Here is a 12,789-nt window from a genome sequence, read left to right on the forward strand (position 1 = left end):
TTCCCCATTCTTCCTCTAGTCTAACTGTCTTTATGGATATGCCTGAGAGAAATTCTTTTAAAGATAATTTTGTTTATTAACTGGACGGTTATGTACATGTCTGTGACATGAATATGACTCCTTCTAAAAAGGACATAATCATTCTATTATTTTTTTAAATTTATTTATTTATTTTTGGCTGTGTTGGGTCTTCGTTTTTGTGCGAGGGCTTTCTCTAGTTGGGGCAAGCAGGGGCCACTCTTCATCGCGGTGCGCACGCCTCTCACTATCGCGGCCTCTCTTGTTGCGGAGCACAGGCTCTAGACGCGCAGGCTCAGTAGTTGTGGCTCACGGGCCTAGTTGCTCCACGGCATGTGGGATCCTCCCAGACCAGGGCTCGAGCCCGTGTCCCCTGCACTGGCAGGCAGGTCCTCAACCACTGTGCCACCAGGGAAGCCCCCTATTTTTACATTAATAAAAAGTCACCCATATATGGTTGACTTAGGAACTTTTATTTTTTATTTATTAAATTAAAACAAATTGGGCTTCCCTGGTGGCGCAGTGGTTGAGGGTCTGCCTGCCGATGCAGGGGATGCGGGTTCGTGCCCCGGTCCGGGAAGATCCCACATGTCGCGGAGCAGCTGGGCCCGTGAGCCATGGCCGCTGAGCCTGTGCGTCCAGAGCCTGTGCTCCACAATGGGAGGGGCCACAACAGTGAGAGGCCCGCGTACAGCAAAAAACAAAAAACAAAAAAAAACAAATTATCTTGGGTTTAATAACCACAACAGCTTTCATAATAGTGTTAATTCAAAATCTAGAGAATGGCAAGCACTCTTAATTACTTCTATTATCTCTTCTATTTTTGATTTTTCACAGAGCTGGATTAGTATCTGATACATTGGTAGGTGCTCAGTCAAGAAAGCTTTATTTTATTTTGCTGACAGAGCTAGAATTAGAATCCAGTTTTCCTCCTACTAAGTCTCCTTTTTCCATTATGCCACACATGCTTTCCATCTGTGCCCAAAGGTGATTTTTTAAAGCATTGGAAGCAGCTCATAGAAGTGTGGATCATTGTTCTTCATTTCCTTTTACTCTCCTTTATGTAACCAAACATAAATTTACAAATTTAAATGTGTTATTGTATGAATGTTGAAATGATAAAGAGGCTAAAGGAAAAGAAAGAAAAAATTTTAAACTTTCAGTGTTTTATGTTTAATAACAAATATAAATTCCCGTATGTCACAGGTAAAGAATTTAAGTAAAGTAGAACATAATCATGTGCAGCATTTTCAGCTTGAGTATTTTATTTAAATAGCTCTAGTCAAAAATGCTAATTATGAATTAGTGGTTTTAAGGTATGATTTAAGGAGCTCAAACTGGAGGAGAATGATGGTAAAAGAAAGGATGAACACCTGTAGATTTTGTTGTTGTTTGCATTTAGATTTTTACATGTAGACAGTAAAATGCACAATTCTTAAATGAATTTTTAAGAATTGATGAATTTTTACACACGTGTATATGTAGTAATCACCATACCCATCTATAGAGAATATTTTAACAACCTAGGAGGCTTCTTAGTACTCCTTTTTTGTCAGCTATAACCCTCCAAGAGGTAATCGCTGTTCTAACTCACATCACCATAGATTAGTTTTGCCTGTTCTTGAAGTGCATATAAATGGAGTCAGACAGTAGTCCCTTGTGTCTGGCTTCTTTTGCTTATGTCTGTAACATTCATCGTATTATGTGTAGCAGTACAGTAGTTAAGTTTTTTGGCTTTATAGTATTCCATTATGTAAATGAAACACTATTAATCCATTCACGTGTTCATGGAGATTTGGGTTGTTTACAGTTTTTTACCATCATGACTAAAGCTGTTAAAAAACTTCTTTATACTTGTCCTTGGGTGAATATATGCACTCATTTTTCTTGGGCCATAGGTATTATAGTGTTATGAAAGCTCAAAACTTTTTAAATTAAAACAGCCAGTATGCTGAACCTGCCTCACATGAAATTTTCAAGTCCACCTAAATAGACATATACCTCTGATTTTATGATGGAAACTGGAGAAAAACAACATTGACTTCACAGTCAATACAGGGTGATATTGTGTGCCTGTTCTGTAATGGCAAGGGTTATGGGTATTTTACATTCAGTCATTCAGTAAAAAGCAGGGCACCGTGCTAGGGATTAGGAGATACAGCTGTGAAAGACAGTCCCATACCCCGCTTTCACCAACCAATAAGCAAGTCATTCAGACATAACGTGTAGAGTGCAGAGATAAAGAAATGAGAATTATTAGGGGAGTGCTTAGGATGGAGCAGCTCACCTAATCCTGAGTAGTCAGTGGAGGCATCTTGCAGGAAGGGACATCTAAACCGGGTCCTAAAGATTGAATTGGACTTAGCCGGTGAAGGAGGTGAGAGGGTGGATGTTGAGAGGAGCAGGGCAATGAGAGTTTTTAAGGCAATGTTTAAGGCTTGGGGACTTGAATTGAAATTAGCTGGTGAATCAGGGACTCAATTATAAAGGGCCTTTTGGAGTCAAGGAGTGTTGACATCATCCTCAGGTCAGAAGGGAATCACTGATACTGTCTTTTTTATTATGGAAAACTTCAAACACATATTGATAGAATGGTAGAATGAATCCTTATATACACATCCCACAGTTTCAGCAATTACCAACTCATGGCCAGTCTTGTTGAGGCCACTTCCTTCATCCTCAGTGGATTGTTTGAAGCAAATTTGAGATATCACATCATTGAAGATTTTTAGCAGGAGAGTGCTACATGATCAGTTTTGCATTTTAGAAATCACACATTTCTAGTAATTTAAAAGTATCTTTAAAATGCACACACCATAGTTTGTGTGCTTCTCATTTGCTTCCAGTCACAAAAGACATTTATCTTTCTGTATCACCATGTAATATTTGTAGTTGTTTGCATTTTTTCAAACTGTATGGAAACAGGATAAAATGTTAAAATTATTTTATGTATTTATCTTCCCATGTAGATCAGTTGGTTAATTTGCATTTAAAATACTGTTAGTGAACGTTGGGGCTTCTATAACTATAAAAATGTCATAATTAATATAAAGATTTGTAGATTTGGGGTTTTACTCTGAATATTTTTTACAGATTCAAGTTGAGGAATTTATTATTCTGCTTTTGTGGTTCAGGTTTCAGTAGGTAGATTACTTATCTACCTATTGAAATTTGTCTTCTTATTGAAGTTTACTCTTATGGTGAGAATTAATATATTACATTGCTTTTATTTTAAAGCTATTTATAGCTGTCTACAGGTCACTAAGTTAAATTCCTTCCTGTAGTTAGAATGTTTGCTTCCTAAAGTGTTTTAATTTCTTTCTTCCTCCCTTTCTTCCTCCCTCCCTCCCTCTCTCCCTCTTTTTCTTTCTTTCTTCTTTCTTTCTTTCTTTCATTTTTATGGTAGCTTAGTATTATAGATGGTAACTATTGCTGTATTACCTTGGGATACTATTGCATTCACGCATTTATTCGTTTACTGAGTGAGAGTCAATGCTCTTACTCTAAATCAGAGGTTGGCAAACTATGGCTGCTGAAATTGCTTCTTATGTTCTTGAAGGGTGTTGTAAAAAAAGAGAGATTTTGCAACAGAAACCATATGTGGCCTGCAAATTTAAAATGTTTACTATCTAGCCCTTTATAGAAAATTGGCCAACCCCTGATCTAAATGAGTATAACTTAAATTCTTGGCTCATGCTTTTTTTTTCTTTTGGAACTGTTTCTGTAAGATTCTCTTAGAATTGACTTTTGAAAATTAAAATTTTCATTGTCTTTTACAGAGAAGATGGTGAATTAGAAGATGGTGAAATAGATGATGCAGGATTTGAAGAAACACAAGAACAGGAAGCAAAAGAGGATGAAAAGCAGAAAAATGAGAAAGCCTACAGAAAATCAAGGAAAAAACACAAGAAAGAAAAAGAGAAGAAAAAGTCCAAAAGGAGAAAACGTGAGAAACATAAGGTTAGTTAGAATCTACTTTTTATTCTTTTGGTAAATTTTTATGAAATATAAAACACTGAAAATTACAAAGTATAAATCATTGCCTGTTTTCTTATAAAATATATGGATTAGATCTTTTTATGTGCTTAAGAAATTTTATGAACATAAAGATTATATGAAATGTTTTAAAGATTTAAAAAATATTCATGAGAACCTTACTGTATAGCACAGGGGAACTCTACTAGGTTCTCTGTGGTGACCTAAATGGGAAGGAAATCCAAAAAAGAGGGGATATATGTATACGTATAGCTGATTCACTTTGCTGTATAGCAGAAACTAACACAACAGTGTAAAGCAACTCAACTCCAATAAAAAAATTAAATAATCAAAGTAACTTTTAATGCAAATTAGAATAAATCTTTTAAATTGATGGAAGATTGTATGCAAGAATACTGAAAGCTTAAGGAAAGAAAGTTTCATTCTCTACAGATGTAGATTAACAGCACTGGCATTGTCCATCCATTCATTTATTTATTCATTTGTAAGTATTATTGCGTGCTTGCTGTGGAAATCTCTGTGCTGTATGCTGGGGGTTATAGTAATGAATGAAATGGTCTCTGCTGTTATAGAGATTACATTGAAAAGGGAAGGAGAGAGCTGTAAACAATTGAAAAACAAATGCTATCAAGAGAGCACTTGGGTGCTGGATACAGAATAATGTGGATTGCGGTTGAGAAGAAGGGAAACCTATACTGACAGAGAAATCAGAGAAAAGCTGGCAGCAGTGGTGGGGTAGTTTTTGAAACTCCCTGAATTTCCCCCATAAAAACAGAGCAATTAGAATAGCAAAACCAAAAATTCATTGGCAGCATCTACCAAAAAATGAACTAACAAGTTATCTTCACAAACCTCAAAAATAAAAAACCACAGACAGCAACCACAGACAGCAACAAGACCAGAGTAGGATCAGCAATTGTGTGAAATGAAGCAGAAGAAAGGTAAAAAGAACTTGCAGAAAACAAACTACCAACAGGTATTCATCTCAATGCAGGAGTCCCCAGTGAACATGGAAAGCCTGTCGGCCAAACTGAGAAACAGCAATGGAAACTGAGAGGGGACTTTACTAGCTCCCAATTCCCACATGAGTATAAGGTGACCACGTAAGATTGTATGGTGCTAGAATGGTCTGTGCCTGATGAATACTCATCAACTAAATCTCTTCTAGGACAGAGTCCCACCCTGAGGAGAAAACTGCTAGGAGTAGAATCTAAGTTGAGAGGACAAGAATACTAGGGCCAAGGAAAGAAAATGGGGGAAGGGAGCAGGGGTGGCATATCTCAGAAGATACACAGCCATGTTTTTTAATACCTCATGTGCTAACGACAGAAGAAATAACCCTAGAGAGTGAAGCTAGGAAAGTTTTCCTGGCTCATTCCTCCTTTGACACATGAGCAACAAGATTGGACCATGACCACATTCCATATACGTTATTCTTATTAAAAAAAAAAAGAGGAAACTGGGGAGAATAATATTCTTCCAGAAAGGAAAGAATGCCCACAAAACATGAAAAACTTAACCTAACATTTCAAAATGATTTTTAAAAATTAAGAAAATAATACAGACTATGATCAAACAGCATCAGCAGAACTGGGGGAAAAGGGAATCCTTTGGTCATTTAGGCAAAAAGACCAAGCCACTTATTAAGAAAGGGAAATCAGATTTATAGAAAAATTTTTGATATCAACATTTTATGCCAGAAGATAATGGAGTAACGTATTTGAATAAAATGCAAGCCAAGCATTTTATATCCAGCTAAATACTGAACTTCAAATATAAAGTCCTCAGAAAAGCTGTATATAATAGAAGTCAGGAAATATTATCATAAGACTTCTCATAGAATCTCCTAGAGCACACGTTCAGATAACCAAAATGACTGGTTGAAAAAGTGAGAGTGATCTACATACACTACGTATTAGTCTGTAAAGCTAAGACTAAATGATGGACATGGGGGGCAGTAAATTATGTATCGAAACATTACAGCTGTAAAAAACGTCAGGGAAAGCAGAAGAATATATGGTAAGCAGGATAACCTTCTTGGTAGTTTTTTAGTTATTAACTGAGACTTTTTAAATATACTTCAAATTATTATCCTGGGAATGAAAGAGAGGAAGTAGAAGAAGAGGTTACTGCCTAATTTCAATATTGGTCCTACTAGTAAACAAATAGTATGCAAAGAAGGGATAGGGACTAAGGTTATTGGAAAAAGACAACTTGAAAGAAATAACTGAAACAAAAATATAATCTTTCTAATACCAAAAGATATACCTCCCAACAATGCAAAATCCAACTCTAAGCTATGTAAAAGAGAAAGATTTAAAAAGTGGGTAAAACCATTGTAAAGCAATTATACTCTAATAAAGATGTTAAAAAAATAAAAAAATGAAAAGTGGGTGAAGCTATACCAGGCAGATGCAAAGAAAGAAAAGGCAGAAATCACAGTGTTGATATATGAAAAAGTCAAATTTAGGTCAAAAAGGCATTGAAAGAAACAAAGAAGGGCATTTTATAATGTTAAGGTTATAATTCACAGTGAAGATTTATTTATTTATTGTTATTTAATATCCCCTTAAACATCAGTTTTCATAAAGCAGGAACTATAGGAACTATGAGAAGAAATAGACAGGAATACAGTAATAACAGGAGATACACCAGTATACCTCTCTTAACCCAAGGAGATTAATCAAATGGATGAAAAGGTGGTAAGGATATTAAAGAAATATTATAATATTATATTATAATATTATAATATATAGTATTATAAATATTATAAATATATAGTAAGCTCTGAATCCTGAGAATATATCTTTCTCTCAAGTATACTTGGAATATTCATAAAAATAGACCATGTCATAGGCAACAAAGAAAACTCCAATTAATTTGATGGAGTAGAAATAGTACAAAGAGCAATCTCAAACCACAATGCAATAAATCTAGACATAAATAACAAAGTCGAAAAACAGAAACACTTTTGAATGCAGACTAAATCTGCCGAATTACATGAAAATAATAATAGAATTTGACATATGGAAGATAGCTAAAAAATTATCAGAAGAAAAATTATTATAGTATTAAAATCTAGAAAACAGCAAAGTAAGACAGAAACAAAAAGGAAGGGCTTAATAAAGTTATAAGTAGAATTTAACAAATTAGAATGAAAAGTCAGTAGTTTGTTTTTTTTTTTGGCCATGCTGCACGGCACGCAGGATCTTAGTTCTCCCATCAGGGATCGAACCTGTGCCCCCTGCAGCACGGGTTGGCCAAACTAATTAAGAAAAAAGGAAGCACAAAAACAAAGTTAGATATTTTGAGGCTAAGAACTTTTAAAACCATCAAGTCCTGGTTCCTTTTTAACAGTTCTTCCTTTAATTCATCTATCTTTCCTCATAGATAGGTACTTTCAACATTTTGCTTGAAAATCTTAACTAGATCACCTAGTTCATTAGACACATTTTCTACTTTCCATATTGCTGAATGTAACAGTGTTGCTAGATTTCTGCCACTGCATAACAAGGATCTCCCTTTTTCCAGTTTTAATAAGATCTCTCTCACTTTCCTTTTAAGTCGCCCCAAAGTCCAGAATTTTACTAACAATAATTCAGGGTGATCTTAGGCTTTCACTAGTGCCCTCTTAAAATCATTCCAGTTTCTATCCACTGTCTGGTTCCAAAACCAGTTCTACCTTTTAGATATTTGTACTGGCAGCACCGCATTTCCAGATACCAAAACCTGTATTAGTTAACTATTGCTGCGCAACACATTACCCCAAACTTAGAAGCTTAAAACAACAAAAGTTTGTCTCCTAGTTTCTGTGTGTCAGGAACGTGGGCACAGCTTAACTTGGTATTCTGGCTCAGCGCTTCCTGCGAGGTTGCAGTCATCTCCTGACTAAGGCAGGATCCTCTTCCAAGTTCGGTCATGTGGCTCTTGGCAGGCCTCCGTTCCTCACCATGTGGACCCCTTTACATACTACTTCTTTGACCTCGTGCTTTGGCTGGCTTCCTCCAAAGCAAGAGAGCAAGAGAGAACACCCAGGATGAAAGCTACAGTCTTTTTTATAACCTAATCACTTCTGACAAATTCTGTTTGCTAGAAGCAAGCTTCTAAGTCTAGTCCACACTCAAAGGGAGAGGAATTAATCTCCACCTCTTGAGGGTAGGAGTAATAATGAATTTGTGGACAATTATTATTAGAGAAATGCCATTTAATTGATTTTATATTTTGCATTTTCACTTAATAGTACAGATAAACATTTTGTTGTTTCTATAAAATCTTCTAAAATACCATTTTAATTGATTGCTCTGTACTGTATTATACTTTAGTATCATTCTCTTACTATTGGACATGGAGATTTTTTGTGATAAATCTTGAAGGACAGGTAGGAATTAGCTCGTTGACCAAAGAGACACAGAGAATACAAAAGCAAAAAGGTGTGAAAAGGCTGGCATGGTTTGGGGAAGTCACTGAAGTCCCTAAATTCTTTCTGTTACTGTTTGAATATTTAAAGGGGTCACTAAATGTCTATCCTGTTAATTAGTTCTTGACTATGTCTTTTGCCCTCTTTACTCACCACGTTGTGGTGTCATGTTTGTTAAGAGTTCTATAGAAAGCATAATCACTGAGACTTGAACTTTATTTATTTTTAAAACATTTATTTATTTGGCTGGGCTGGGTCTTAGTTGTGGCATGCAGGATCTTCTTTGCAGCATGCAGGATCTTTAGTTGTGGCATGCGGACTCTTAGTTGCGTCATGAGGGATCTAGTTCCCCAACCAGGGATCGAACCAGGGCCCCCTGCATTGGGAGCGTGGAGTCTTACCCACTGGACCACCAGGGAAGTCCCTAGACTTGAACTTTAGTACTTACCAACCAAGTGTATTGAAAGAAATAATCCACCAGTGTATTATAGGTAAAATAACAAAATTAAGGGAACACTTTCAAACACCAAACAGATACCAAACAATAACCAAAAAAAAAGAAACTCAAAAATTCTGAAATAAAAAAAGTATACTATCCTTTTCACTTAAAAATTTAATAATTTTTAATTACTCTCTACTATTTCCAGCTATTTTTAATGTAGTACAATTGCTAATTTTGGGTTAATAATTACTTCTTATTACTGTAGGTGAGCCACATACATATTTTTTTATAATAGCCTTCCTAATGACTTCTTAACGTCTGTGTTCTAGACTCATTTTTGGGGGCTAGACTGAAGAATCTTCTCCCTTAAACAGAATCTTCTCTTCTCTGATGGCTCTTCCTGAAGCAATGCCTCTGTTTGAACTTCTTCTTAAGCAAGCCTTACCCCTTTAGTGTTCTTCAAGGTAAAGGTTTTCTTTTGAGCCAGAGCTGACTTCTGCTAGTAACAGAGCAAACTTGGCTTTTAAATGGACAATATTTATTTCAAGTCCTAACCAAAAAGATTAGGTAGTTAAGCTTGAAGCATTTCATAGCATAATTATAAAAAGATCTTCATATCACCTATCAGATCAACAAAAGCAGAATTAACAGCACCCCAAAACTAAACCCCAGAACATTTAAGAACAAGGTGGAGGAAAACAGTTTGTCTTCTTAAACCAGCATTTAAGAATGGAATAGAAGAAAACAGATCCTTCTACTTTAAAAGTATCAAGAGGTCAATTTAGTTCAGTACATTTTTACTGAGTTTGTTCTAGTCTTAGATGCTGGGAATGCAAGGATGATAAAATACAGAGTCAGTGTCTTTGTTGATAAGAACTTCAAAAAATTTTTTTAAAGAGGGTGCTCAACCTGGGAAGGTAATTATTTTGGCTAGATGGAGGATATTTCGTGATTTTTTTTTTTGAAATTGCATTCATACTTGAAAAAGCTTATTCTTGATATTTGTCAATCACTGTCAATTACTTGTGGTTTGCATTTCATCTTTGTTCAATTTTGTGGGTTGGATTTATGTTATATTTATAATTTGGAATGTTTTGACATCTTTTAGATTTAGGGTACTTACGCAATAGATTAAGAACTCTAAAGCTGTTTTAGGTAAAAATAAATTACTTCATACTCTATTCATGTTCTAGGACTCTTTTTGGTGATGAGGAACCAATTTTATTTCCTTTAAGATTAACTTAGGGGCTTCCCTGGTGGTGCAGTGGTTAAGAATCCGCCTACCAATGCAGGGGACGCGGGTTCGAGCCCTGGTCCAGGAAGGTCCCACATGCCACGGAGCAGCTAAGCCCGTGCACCACAACTACTGAGCCTGCGCTCTAGAGCCCGCGAGCCACAACTACTGAGCCCGCATGCCACAGCTACTGAAGCCCGCGTGCCTAGAGCCCATGCTCCACAACAAGAGAAGCCACCACAGTGAGAAGCCGTGCACTGCAACGAAGAGTAGCCCCCGCTCGCAGCAACTAAAAGCCCGCACGCAGCAGCGAACACCCAACGCAGCCAAAGATTTTAAAAATAAAGATTAACTTAAATTTAAGATCACTTTAGAGCATAGAGGTGCAGTATTTTCTATTTGAAGTCCTTGGGCCAAAGGGATGATGGGGAAAATGCTGTCATTAAAATCCCCGAGAAAAGAGGAAGGTGTACTATTCCTCAGAAAATTTCAGAGGAGTTGGGGTGGAGGTGGTCTTTGGAACAAGAATTTTCCAGTTAATACTTCAGAACCTACTAGGAAAATATAATCTGTTGGTTGGCACCTCTGGCTGAAACAAGCTTATCTAGATACTAGTTAAATTTTATTCCTTTTGTAAATGTAACGTTTTTGGTTTTTCCTTCTTTTAGCATAATTCTCCATCCAGTGATGATAGTTCAGACTACAGCCTTGATTCAGAGGTCGAACATACAGAAAGTTCCCACAGAAAAAGAAGTGGTTTCTACAGGGATTATGACATTCCATTTCCTCAGGTATTGCCTTTATTTTTATTGTCATAAAATATACAGAACATAAAATTTACCATTTTAACTATTTCTTTTTCTCTCTCTTTTTCTTTTAAATTGGAGTATAATTGACCTACAACACTGTGTTAGTTCCAGGTGCACAACATAGGATTCAATATTTCTGTACATAAAATGATCACCACAATAAGTTTGGTTACCATCTGTCGCCATACAAAGATATTACATTATTATTAACTGTTCTCCCCATGCTGTACATTTCATCCCTGTGACTCATTTATTTTGCAACTGGAAGTTTGTACCTCTTAATCTCCCTCACCTATTTCATTCCCATTCCCCTCTGGTAACCACTTGTTTGTTCTATCTGTGAATCTGTTCCTGTTTTGTTATGTTTGCTCATTTGTTTTGGTTTTTAGATTCCACATATAAGAGAAATAATAGTGATATTTATCTTTCTCTATCTGCCTTATTTCACTTAGCATAATGCCCTCTAAGTCCATCCTATTGTCACAAATGGCAAGATTTCATTCTTTTTTATGGCTGAGTAATATTCCATTGTATATATACTGCGTATACTGCATATATATATATATATATATATATATATATACTGCATCTTCTTTATCTGTTCATCTGTTAATGGACACTTAGGTTGCTTCCATATCTTGGCTATTATAAACAATGCAGCAGTGAACATAGGGGTGCATATATCTTTTCGAATTAGTGTTTTTATTTTCTCTGCGAAAATACCCCAAAGTGGAATTGCTGGATATTTGGTAGTTCTATTCTTAATATTTTGAGAAACCTCTGTACTGTTTTCCACAGCAGCTGCACCAATTTACATTACCACCAACAGCGTACAAGTGTTCCCTTTTCTCCACATTTTCACCAACACTTGTTATTTCTTGTCTTTTTGATGATAGCCATTCTGCCAGGTGTGAGGTGATATGTCCTTGTGGGTTTTTGTGTTTTTTTTAAAATTAATTACTTATTTTTGGTTGCATCGGGTCTTTGTTGCTGTGCGCTGGCTTTCTCTAGTTGCAGGGAGCGGGGGCTACTCTTCATTGCGGTGCACAGTGGCTTCTCTTGTTGTGGAGCACAGGTTCTAGGTACACGAGCTTCAGTAGTTGTGGCATGCAGGCTCAGTAGTTGTGGCTCGCGGACTGTACAGCGCAGGCTCAGTAGTTGTGGCGCATGGGCTTAGTTGCTCTGCGGCATGTGGGATCTTCCTGGTCCAGGGCTCAAACCCGTGTCCCCTGCATTGGCAGGCGGGTTCTTAACCACTGTGCTACCAGGGGAGCCCTATCCTTGTGGTTTTGATTTGCATTTCGCTGATGATTAGTGATGTTGAGCATCTTTTCATGTGTCTGTTGGCCATTTGTATGTCTTTGGAAAAATTCACTGTTTTCACCATTTTAAAACATACAGTTCAGTGACATTAAGTTTATTTATGATGTTGTGCAACCATCACTCTGTCCATTTCCAGAACTTTTTCATCTTCCTAACAGAAGCCATGTACCTATCAAGCAATAATACCTAATTTCCCCCTCCCTCCACTCCTGGTAACCACTATTCTACTTTCCATCTCTATAAATTTGCCTGCTCTAGGTGCTTCATATAGGTGGAATCATGCTGTATTTGTCCTTTTGTGTCTGGCTTATTTCACTTACCATAATTTTTTCAAGGTTCATCTGTGTTGTAGTACGTATCAGAATTCCCTTCCTTTTCAAAGCTGTATAATATTCAATTATATGTATATACCACATTTTGTCGATAGATACTTGGATTGCTTCCACCTTTTGCGCATTGTGAATAATGCTGCTGTGAACGTGGGTGTATAGGTATCTCTTTGGGACCCTGCTCTCGATTCTTTGGAGTATAGACCTAGGAGTGGAATTAC

The 12,789-nt window shown here is 36.6% G+C and overlaps 1 protein-coding gene across 1 annotated transcript in view; it reads left to right on the forward strand.

Moving 5' to 3' along the window:
* ZC3H6 (zinc finger CCCH-type containing 6) overlaps positions 1-12,789 on the forward strand; it is a 52,972-nt gene that overhangs the window by 15,527 nt on the left and 24,656 nt on the right. The window contains exons 2-3 of the mRNA XM_060170069.1: positions 3,798-3,978; positions 10,776-10,898. Of these exons, the coding sequence (XP_060026052.1) occupies positions 3,798-3,978; positions 10,776-10,898 (304 nt within the window). The remainder of the gene's footprint in view (positions 1-3,797; positions 3,979-10,775; positions 10,899-12,789) is intronic.

Source organism: Lagenorhynchus albirostris, chromosome 13, assembly GCF_949774975.1.
Source record: "Lagenorhynchus albirostris chromosome 13, mLagAlb1.1, whole genome shotgun sequence".
Taxonomy (NCBI): domain Eukaryota; kingdom Metazoa; phylum Chordata; class Mammalia; order Artiodactyla; family Delphinidae; genus Lagenorhynchus; species Lagenorhynchus albirostris.